We start from the raw sequence: 11,672 nt of genomic DNA, 5'->3' as shown, positions 1-11,672 counted from the left end.
TCGGAGTAGGCAGTGACTGGGACCGATCCTTCTGTATCTTCTCAAACCCAAAAATAGTGGACAGTCTATTAGCTAGAGTACATGCCACCAGTACATATCTGCTGTATTCCGCATTTGATCTATGTAGGGACTTCCCTCACACACTATGGAGTAGAACTGTACCAAGAGCTAGCAACCCCACTGTTAGCTTGTGTGATTTCTATACTGTACATGTCCACAGTCTGTATCAAATGTTACTAATTAAAAACCACAGTTACAGAAAACAGAAAAGCAAAATGTACCTGAGAAAATGTATACTTGCCAACTTTCTGGCATGCTGCAACCTTCTGCATTCTAGTCTACCACTGTGTTACTTCTCCACTTCCAGGAACCATTGGTTTGTCTAATACACATTTGTTGCTCAACATTTAAGAATGAGTGGTCTTCAAAATCAGCTTATTGGGAGAATCAGTTAAAGAGGTGAGCATACATGAACTAGGAAGCTACAAGGTTCAGAGTGTGGATATGAAATATATCACAGAGTTAGTATAGCTTGTATTGTTGACAAGTATTGCGTGGTGTTAAAGCATGGCACATACATATATACAAAAGGAAATATGAAATATAGCACAAGGCTACATGATTGCAGAGTGAAAAAAACCTTCCACACGACATATTAAAAATCTGTTACTGAAAATAACATCTGAATAATAACAACAATTATAATAACAATAATCATAATAATACAAGAGGTAGCAGCTGTTTGGGGTCTTCCATTTTCAGTATGTTTTCTTCAAATGCCTTGCTTACATTTTCTTCAGAAGAGTGTCTCAGAATATTGCTTGTGAAAGTCAGAATCTGAACTTGATAGAAAATGCTCACGTTCTGACAGCAAATACATTTTAAAAGCAACTGCACCAGGAAGTGCTTTTTGAGTGGTCTTCAGCAGACAGGACCCCCAGGGCCGACTGGTCCCCCAGCAGTCTCCCCCACCTCACTAAGGCAATGCTGAGAGCCCTGCAGGATCTCTGCTGCTGATCCCATCCTTTCCTTCATAAACAACATAAAAGTCCTTCCATTCCACCCAACAACCCTCCCCCTCCCCATCCCCACCCCACACCCATTCCTCAAATCAAGGCGCAGCTTTAAGTGTGCAGTTCAACAGCCAGGGTTTCAGAAAACCAGAGAAAGGTCAGGGCTGAAACCCTTAGGAGAGAACACAGGGCTCTATCAAAAGCCCCGTCTCTCTACATGCACCCACTCCCCGGCTTCTAGCACCGACCATGTGAGAGCAAAGCTTGCGGATTCCCAAGAACCCTGTAAGCCTGGCGACACATGACCCACTCGTACCCCTCAGAATACCTTGGGCTTTCTCCACCCCTCTCCTCCTGCTGCTGTCTCTCTCACAGCACCCATCAGGAAAGCCCCTCCCCTACGCCTGCCCACCCTCACCCCCCCCAGCTCAGCCCCAGGAGAGGTCCTCCCTCCAGCAGTCTGCAGTTGCTTTTGTACAGAGTTCTGAATATGCACATGTAGTGGGTATGGTGCTTATACTGCATGGTAAGGTGAGTCACGACTGGTAGAAGTGGTGGTAATGGTGATGGTGCTCATGATGGTGGTGGTGCTCGTGCCTCTGCACCACCTGGCCCAGGCCACCTTCATACAGCAGCATGCTGGGAAGGTCACGCACCTGCTCCTTCTCAACCATTGCCCCTGGGGCCCCCAGTGAGCCCAGAGCCCGGTATGCCTGCTGGCTCTCCTTGACCCTCTGTTTGTGCCTCTTGTAGGGCACGGAGGACTGGTATGGGGGGTTGGAGCTTAGCAGTGCTGGTGGGGGAGGGGCTCCCCGGCTCCTTGTGGCTCTCCCAGACGTCTGCGCAGTGGGCGTCCGGCCGTGGGTCTTGGGTGAGCGCAGGGCATGTCTGCCTAATTCCTGGCCTCGTGGCCGGGGGCAGAGAGTCTCCGTGGCCGGGAGACTGTGGACTACATTCTCAGCAGCCTGCGAGCGGCGATGGTGTGAGTAAGAGTGGCCATTCTCCGGCTCATGAGAGCGAGATCTGGTCTGACCCACAGCTGCTGGCTCTGTGCTAGGCCCTGCAATGCAACAAAATTTTAATGTTAAGGTCTTTAAATGTTTTTCAATTTAAATTTCATTGCCAGCAATCAGATTATTAAATTGGTTTACCATAATGAAGATTTGCTATCCTGCGGTTAGGTAAACACATTACACATTACACAAAATACATATTTAGTGCCTGTATTTGTGTTTATCCATGTGTGTGTCCATTCTGAACTGTTTGCAGTTGCAAATCTGCCATATCCATGGCTTATTGGTCCAATTTTGTCAGTACTACATTGTTTTTTATATTTTTTTAACTCAACTAAAGAGGCCACATCTGTCATACACATCATCAATATTATTTGGTTAAATGCTAATCATGTAAAGAAACATTAGAAATCCCCTCATAAGAGATAATGACATTGCATCACATCTCTGTCTTTATTCCACATATATAAATATTTGGCTGAAGCTAAAAAATATTTCACAGCAATGGAACAAAAATATAATTCTGCTGTTTAAGAAAAGATAATGAATTTTGTGCAACTGGTCATTTGAGAGCAACATGTGAATGACTACAGCTCTATATCGCTATGAATTTTGTTACTGTTCATGCTATACATCAAACAAGGGAGAAGCTTTTCATGATGTTACTCATTTCTTTGCCATATGTAACAGTATAAAAAGGTAGCTCAGTGCTATCCTGTCTAGCAATGGGGAGCAACAACGTCATAGGGCAAAGCACCCAGTGCAAAGCTGGGTATCTGTGTTACAGTATTAGGTGACTCTGTAGAAAGGTTACACAAACTGGGAGGTATGCTTTTGCCGCATAGTGTCTTAACCATACAAAGTGTACAAAACAGCTCACAGTTTGTATGCAGGCACCACAAACAGAGCATGACAATTGAAAAGCGTATTGCTTTTTAATAGTCAACGAATGCAGTGAATTTATCTACTTGCTCCCCGATGAGACTGCAGCTTGCACCTTATGTGTTTAACATGTGCTCCTTGGCACATCTGCTTCTGTCATCATTAACGGCTGTTTGTATTAAGTCCAAAAGTTCCAGCAATGTTTGTGGCAGTGCAACGTGTGCAACTGCAGTTCAGCACATCTATGTGTACTTCAAAGATTTTCAGGTATTTTCATTAACACCATTAAGTGTCTTTGACTTTTGTGAAACAAATCTGGGTGAATCATCACTGGTGCAGGTCACATTAAACAACTGGCCATGATGAATCTATTTTCACAGCTAAGGAAGGGGGTCTGGAGGTGGTCTGTGCTTAATGGGTTTGTAACAACAAAAGTCACATCATCACTCACTTGCACTATCCCTCATCACTGCCACCACCACCTTGGTGTTCTATGTAAGCCTGAAAAGAAAAAATCTCCACCAGCTGTTGGTGACCAATTGTAATTGCTTCAGAGCAGAACCAAGTCCCTTGGCAAAGTGACCTGTTTCCACCATCACAGACCCACCTGAACCAAAGCGGGATGTGTAGTTCTCGATGCCTGCCAGGTCCAGGTAATGGTTCCTGCGCTCCAGGTTCTCGTCCACACAGTGGCGCTGGCAGCCCTGCTGGGTGTGGTGATCACTGTGATGACGTCTATAGACAAGACAAGACTTCAGCTGGTTGGATCTTCTAACCCCGTAGCACCCCCCCCCCCCCAGACTTGCACTGCAAGTAGCAGGCTCTGGCGACCCATTGAAAAGACTTGCAGAGAGAGCCGATAACAAACACAGATGCCTTGCACTGTGCCTTCAGCAGCTGTTAGGAACGCACAATCAGGTCCTGACACCTACTGCTCAGGGTGAGCGCCAGGCATTCCACGAAGCCCTGATACATAGACAGATCAAAGTGCAGCAGTAAAGAGCAGGGCTGCTGTGTGTGCTCTCTTCTGCAGCAAAGCAGCTCACATGGCCTCTGGACCAGCTCAAAGTGAAGCGCATCAGAGCACAGACAGGCCTGTCCCTGGGCTCAACAATCAGTCTACACAGAGAAAGACGATGCAGGAGCAGATTCCATCTGTGACCGTGATGATAATTCTTTGCTTTGGTTTTGTACATGTTCTTGATTTATTTTATAGACTACTTCTTCTGTGCGTGACTGCATTTGGGCATGTGTCAAAAGTCTGCTGCCATTCCAGTCCAAACCCAGTACAAGTGCCAAAACTGCTCTGAATCGCTGCCCTACTCCAAAGCTTTCGTCTGTGCCATTTTTACGAGCGCCTCTGCATTGTTTTAATATTTGAGCAAATTCACATGCATATGAGTACACATGAGTTTTAACTGTGCAAACTCTGTGTAAGCTGGCTTTTTGACCTTCTGACCCAAACACTGGCTGTGGACATACTGTACCTGAGCGGGGCCCGGATCTTTTTATCGAAGTTTTTGGGGTCTTCAATACACTTGTCTGCCTTCTGTCGAGAGTGGGGAGTGTCTGGGAGAGATCAGGCCATTATCAAAGAGAGCTACATTAAACAGCCGCACGGCACACTGCCGTCACAGAAGCCCTCTAAAGAAAGAAACCTTTGTTCACAGGCTTTTACTTTGAAGATTTATAAAAGAGAAAAAAAAACAATGCTTCATTTATTCTATTTTCAACTTTACCGCTCATACAAAGCAGAAAATGAAAAAAAAAAACACATCACCAAGAGTTCATTATGGGAAGGAGGGCTTATGTAGTTTGAAATTAGCATGACGACAGTGCCAATTTCAAAGGCCGCTACTTTGAATTCTGAGACTGATAAAAATAGCCATAACAACGGGAAGTAAACAAACAAGGATAAGTTATCCCAGCTCACTTTTTCAACTTGTTTACCAAGTTTGAAGTTAGAAAAGTTGTTTAACATAAATGTAGATTTTTTTCCACCACAAGTGTTGAAACACGCCCTAGGAAACAATCTCTGCAGCTATCAAAAGGAATATGTTCACCTCTAAAGAATTTCTTATAGCATTTGAAGACAATGGGGGGTTCTCCAGGCTGTCACTGCTCCGATCATTAAAAATGAACCCCATTGCGTTGGAGAAATGGAGAGACAGAGGAATTTGACAAGCTTGCAACCTGTACCTGTCGGTGTGAGAATAAACAGGAGATTGGAAATGTACACGGGAGGTAAAGGAAGTCTCCCTCCTATCTGTACCTGCAGCGCTTTGCAGCGAGCTCTTCCACTTCTGACTGGAGTCCGGGGCCACGGACAGCTTGACCCGCAGGGTTTTACTGGTGCTGGGGGAGTGGTTTACAGATGCATCTACCACCTCGTAAATAGTGTGCAGCAAGCTGGTAATGTCCTGGAGGAATTGATGTCACAACGTCAGAATACCAGCGGCATGAAAATCTCATCAGCAAACGTATGCATTTCTGACGGTTTTGAAGTGGTGTTCTATAGTCAACAGAGTAGAAGAACTACTTTTTCCTTAAACCCAGTAACACAAACAAAGGGTGGGGGGCACATCCAACCAAATGTGTGAAGACATATGATGAAAAGGGGAAAAGAAGCAATATTGGATTACACAGGGAGACCTGCACTGCAGACCTATATCAGTGCTACCCTCCTGTTCCTGCTCTTTGAGAATGTCTATGATTTAGAGCACTGTTAGGGAGGCTGCTGCACCCATGGTGCTCCCTGCATGAAGACTGCACGACTGGCAGAGCGCTGTCCCGGAGGACAACAGCCAAATAACACTCAGAGACTCGCAAGATATCTGGAGACACTTAAGGCTTAAAAGCCTGTTTAGGAAGCATGTAACATTCAACTCCCTGGATGAAAAAAACATTAGGTTTAATTATACATGTTTCAAGTCTTATTAGCGTTTTCCCTTGGAAGGTAATTACAGTTCTGCCACAAATGCTCCCTACACTGTCACTGTGGAGTAACGGGCTCACAAAATGATTCTGAAATGAGGCCGTTTTGCCCCTATTAGCTCTGTCTTTTTCAAAAGATGCATCTGAGATCCAGCGTCTTTCCTCTTCCTTCTCTCCCTAACTCCAGCATAAAGGACTATTAGGTGTTCTTTAGGGACCACATCGAGATATGGATTCAAAAGGCGAAATAAAAAAGCCTTCTCTGTCATTTTCCCTTTCCATTTTTTTGTATGTGTGAAGAAATAAAAAGCAGCTATTTTTTTGGAGCCGTCTGCCGTCTCATGTGCTGCAGGGCCGGGGGCAATGCCAGGGAAGCTGGAGATCCAACAACACAGAGGACAGCTCAAGAGTCTTCACTCTGTTTCAACTCAATCCCAAAAAAACAGGCCTTTTTGATTGCAGCCTTAGATCTTTACAATCCGGAATTCATCACTTACAGCTCAGCAACTGAGCATCTTAGGCGCACTAAACTTTCAAGACTTTTTTCATCTACCAGCCGTGAAATGGCTGGGTTTAATGCCATGAAGACAATTGCATTTCACATTTATTGTAAAATACAGTCCACAGAGAAAATGGGAAGGGAGGTGTCAACAGTATGTGTAGGCAAGTGTGTGGTTTTGCATTATAGGGAAGAGGCTCGTACCTCTCTGGTAACCTTGCCATTGTTGTCAAAGTCATACAGGGTGAATGTCCACTCCTGCCTGTTGTCCTCCTCCAGAGAGACAGCACACTCCAGTTCCTGAAGCACACATGCAAACACACATACAAACACTTAAATGCACTTAGTGTGGATGCTCAAGCCTGGTTTGTGTGTATGAATGTAAATATGTGCATAAGGTGGAGCACTTGTGTGTGCATATTAATGCTATACTCCTGACCCCTCTCTGAACAGTCTCTCAAGAAACAGCGCTCAAGAAAACTTTGCCAGCACAAACTACCAGATAGCATTCATACAGCTGAATGCATGCTTTGAATTTGCTAATGAAATTAACTGTGCTGAATATTGTTCTAATGCTTCTATTACAGCCGTCATATGTTAGCACGTTTGTTTCCTCCTCTGGGACACAGATAAATGGAGCCCTACTGTGTTCTCGGCTCTGCACTCACTTCAAACTTGAGCTGTTTCTTGGCCACCTCGGGTGCCTGGCTCTCCTTCTCTTGGATCTTGTCTTCCGCCCAGCAGCTGTCCGTCTTCTCCGGGGGGAGAGCCACTGCAGGGGGCACACGGTCGCATTAATCAAGGCAGGGAGAAACGCACCTGCTGTGCGCTTTGTGAAGTGCACAAGCAGCATTTTGGAAGGGAGAATAGAATAGATTTTTTTTTTCTTAAAAATAAAAAAATAAAAGCAAGCCAAGACTTAAGGGAAAATTAATTCTAATGCAATTCATTTGCCCCCACCCACCCTCCAGGGACCTTTTAACAGACAGTAAGCAGGGGGGGGGATTCCCTAGCTGGAGGAGAGAGCTAAGAGGTAATGTTCTAGTAAAGACAGTGTCTGGACATCAAAGGCACCGCACTGGAGCTGTTAGCCTCCACCTGCTGCTGTACTCTGAGGGCAAGGTAACATGATGGGCGCTGTGCTCAAGGTCAGGCTGGGGGGGCAAGCACATTACCACTACCATACTACCATTACAAGCGCAAACCTCTGTCTCGGTCAGGTTAGTCCCTGCACTGTCATTAACACGTCTGATTATAATGTCCAACTCTGGGATCATCTACATCTCCAATTCTACCCAAACTATATAATGGCATCTTGTCATTACTAACATCTACTGTGGGTTACCGGCTATTCGATTTCTTCATTTTATTTCTTGACTACACAGGAAATTAAGTGAGAAATGAAAAAACTAAAAGACAATTGCAACCCAGATATTATATAAGAGGCTCCATGTGCACTCCTAATCAAAGATGGGTGTTCAATCTCACTGCTGTTGTGATTTTCCCTGTGTGTAACAAATGTAAGCAACTCACAGTTGTTTTCAATTATTACCCAACACTGATTAATATTAGTAACCACTAAACCCGTAATGTGAAAGAATAAAAAAATGCTCGTGTTATGGATAAAATGCAGCCACACGTAGGCTGAGTTCCACCTTCAGTGTTTGGATCTGTCCATTAAATTCATAATGTAGATGTTAAACACTACCGGTCCAAATAACATCTGAGGAGTTACAAAACCGGCCTTCTCCCATAGGTGCAAGTGGCAGATTAAATGCTTTCCTTCACAGTCTCTCCCACTGTACTTTGAAGTTCTATTCTCAAGCTCCAAGATGCCTTTTGGATAAAGATCAGACAGCTTTAAAACGGAATCGCTAATTAATTAAGCAAAGTTAAATTTTAAACACTGTTTGTTGTGTTAGCCAAAAGGCCACAACAGCCCTCTTTTTTTCCCCCTCCTCTCTCATTCCCAACAGATCAAAGACGACCTGTCCCATTCCCCAGCAGAAAATGGGAGAATGAGGGGAAAAAATGATCTTGGGGAGCTTTACCAAGTAGAGGCAAATAACATCAGGCCTGTCTTTTGATCATCTGATGAACTCAAAGGGGACACTGTGCATAGGCAATCTGTTATGTTGCAAGCTGTATTTTCAGGAGATGGTTATCTTGGTAGTAATGAAATGCTCAAATAAGGAATCTTTTAATCTGCTTTCCTGCTCCTACTTCCTGTCGCTGAAACAGGCCAAGCCTTTGAAGATGGCCAACATGAGGGGATTTTGCACTGTATCAGATGAAGGACTGGCCAGCGTTGACCACAGACGGATGACTCCAGGAATTCTGTGTTTGATGGAACCCCACTTTCAGGCTACCGTCAGAAAGGCTGTCACCTTTCACATGCATGGATGACTTTCTGCGCCACCTGCCCATTCGTGAACACTTAAAGATGTCAACTTCCATAACTACCCCAATGAAAGTTAAAAATCACAAAGTCACTCACAAGCTCAGTGGTAGCACTGGAAGTTGTACAAGTAAAGTGAATTATGGGGATTCATTTTGTACCTCCTCTCTCCAGCTATATCAATGGTTTCACAGCAGGTGGGAAGACATTTCACCTTCTTTTAGCACATATTTTTTTCCATTCCTTGTGATTAATTTGCCAGAATGCGCTTAGTATCCCCACACACTCAGTATGGGAGCTGAAGCCATATGGAAAGTGATTTCAGCATATATTCCTGTCGATTGCATGAGAAATAAAAGCCCTCCCAGGTGTGACTCCAGCTTCCTCCCCAAAGGATTCTATCTGTGTCAGGGGCCTTATGAGCAGCGTGTCTCTTGTTCCACCCCTCCCTCTCTCTCGGCCCCTTTCATACGCCTCAGAAATGAAACCCGATCCCCCTTGGCTTGGTCACAGGCGCGCAGTCATGCTCAGTCTTTCCACCTCTCCAGCTGAGAGCTCTTTTATGAACAACACACGTTTAAGTCTTTCAGGTCTGGCTAACAAGGGCCACTTGTCCCACTAGTCTACCTCATGAACTTAAAAAAAAAAACACTACAGGCTTTGAGATGGTCAAGGACTGCATGTCCACCTCATACAGCCCTTCTGAGGAGATGTGGGAAGGGAGTGACACTGCCAAGCAGTAGGTAGACAGGCTGGTGTTTGGAACCCAGCATGTTTTCTCAGATTGATCACCTGCTGGCCTGTACTGATGTTCACACCAAGACTCTGTCCCAATCCAAGTGAACAAGAAAAGTGTTAGTGAGGGAGCCCTTGCTTTGCACGACATTTTGCCTGTGGGGCATTAGCGCACACATCCTGATGGAAGGAAAGCGTTGAAAAATGGGACACATCTGGGGAAGACTCCAGACAAGAGCCTTGTGATGGAACATACAACAACAGAAATGGTGGAAGCCATACTGTCAGACATTTCAGCAATATGGACATAATTTCAAAGTAGGCAGGTCAATAACATCATTTTCGTCCACAAATTTGAAATGATGATTTTAAGAATGTTTTATCCCAAATTACTCATCACTATATAAATCTGAAAGCAGGTTTTAGCTGATGGTGGGAAAATTCAACGTTTAAAGGAGTACAACATGACTGCAATACATCTCTCAGCTTACAACTGACATGTGAGTTATTTATACATATTTATACATTTATACATATTTATACATACAAAAGGAAAACACAGTGATAACCATATAGATAATGGGGTGGGGTGATTACAAGGGAAAATACATTGGAATCCCTTGGCCCAATGTAACCACAATTTCTGATTGTGGAAAATGTGTTTTCACAAAGTAAACTTCAGTAACTACTGTGGTCTAAATATGGTTAAATAGGCAGTGTTTTTTTTTAGTTTTAATTTTTTAGTGCCACTACAGCAAACATCAGGACCAGCAATGACTTTCGGGGACTGTGACAGGTTGCAGACAGTGGACACAAAAAATAATGATTTATCTAAGCGAGAGAGAACAAATCACATTCCTTCTACTTTTTAGTTTCTTTCAGTTTCTCTTTAATGCAGTGTAGCAATAATCTTATACGAACTCCTTATCAGCCCAGCATTAGCGTTCCAGCATGTGCCAAGAAGCCCAGCAAAGCATACAGCATTCCTCCTGACAGTATCACCCCCATCTCAGTTGCAGCCCAGTTGGTAGCTTTTACTGCCTGAGTGCCAAGTCCATCTCCAGTGACAGAGCATGAGATGGAAGCAGCACCTTAGCCCAACAGAGTGAGTACTGGGCCAGGGGTGTGTTTCAGCTGCGCTTGGGCCATTCAAAACCCCACCGTGGTATCAGTGTTATACCCTTTCCCTGACCCTCTTCTCCCCCACAAACCCAGCTGGCCTTTTCAAGCTTCAAGTCAAAGCTAAATGAGCGTTCCAGTGTGGAGAGGGACTGCAAAGCAGTCACAAGATCTCCTGGTCTCTGGGTGCAGCAATCAGCAGGTCTATGGGAGAAGTGGAATGCATGCGGTCATAAAGAGCATTTTACAAGCGTGTATAATTTTAAACTCGCTTGTTACACTGTGGGATGATAGGGAGTTTCTTTGCATGGTCTTACAGACTGAACAATCAATCAACCCAACCTTAAATATTTAAATATAAGACGCTGATGTATTGTGTGCACATAGACGCACTGTATACATTGTTTACAGTGCTGTAGGAATTTCATAAAAGCTTATAACATAACTTTTTGCTGGAAAAAGTCAGTCAGTTCCACACTCCTGTCTGATTTAAAGAAGAGATAGATCCTGTTGTATGACAATGGTGAAAGTGGGCCGCACACTATCTGCTCCACCGAACTACGTCCCTACACCACCTAGACTCCACCCTGACTCCATCCCAGCATTAGCCCCATGAAACAGAGCTCCTACTCTTGGTTCTTTTTTTCTTCTGAGTTCAAAAGAAAGGATCCAATGCAGACGGCCTCTCACTTCACACAGCCTTTAATCCAGGGGCACACCAGACAGCCAGGGGAGAAGGACGAGATTAAATACCAAGGGTTTCAAGGAGTAGAGAGAGGGAATACAGGAGGGGTTGAGGAAAGAGAAAAGGGGGCTGGGGAGAGCTCTGTCTGAATATTCTGGGGCTCTCAGGCCGCCTCGTCTGCCGCTCTCCCCCGCCTCGTCATCCATCTCATCAGCACATTTTTTTGGGATTAGAGGGGTCGTGACCCCAGGGCGGCCTACCTTCTAAGCGGTAATGTTCATCACTGATCCCTTCTCCACACGCTTCATCTGAGGGGTCCTGGAGAAAGGAGACAGACATCCATGTTACACACCAGGCGCACAACAGATGGGATACACATTAATCACACACACAC

The 11,672-nt window shown here is 44.7% G+C and overlaps 1 protein-coding gene across 1 annotated transcript in view; it reads right to left on the bottom strand.

Annotated features, from left to right (window-relative positions):
• Positions 1-1,453: 1,453 nt before the first annotated feature.
• Positions 1,454-11,672, bottom strand: part of LOC118782152 (protein naked cuticle homolog 1-like) — a 34,524-nt gene continuing 24,305 nt past the window's right edge. Inside the window, exons 4-10 of the mRNA XM_036535435.1 lie at positions 11,539-11,596; positions 7,010-7,113; positions 6,546-6,641; positions 5,181-5,328; positions 4,396-4,477; positions 3,516-3,643; positions 1,454-2,073 (exon numbers count right to left, since the gene is read on the bottom strand). Of these exons, the coding sequence (XP_036391328.1) occupies positions 1,550-2,073; positions 3,516-3,643; positions 4,396-4,477; positions 5,181-5,328; positions 6,546-6,641; positions 7,010-7,113; positions 11,539-11,596 (1,140 nt within the window). The 3' untranslated portion in view covers positions 1,454-1,549. The remainder of the gene's footprint in view (positions 2,074-3,515; positions 3,644-4,395; positions 4,478-5,180; positions 5,329-6,545; positions 6,642-7,009; positions 7,114-11,538; positions 11,597-11,672) is intronic.

The sequence above is a fragment of the Megalops cyprinoides genome, chromosome 8 (genome assembly GCF_013368585.1).
Source record: "Megalops cyprinoides isolate fMegCyp1 chromosome 8, fMegCyp1.pri, whole genome shotgun sequence".
Lineage (NCBI taxonomy): Eukaryota > Metazoa > Chordata > Actinopteri > Elopiformes > Megalopidae > Megalops > Megalops cyprinoides.
Note: the sequence above shows the minus strand (reverse complement) of the source record. Positions and strands in the feature narration are given on the sequence as shown.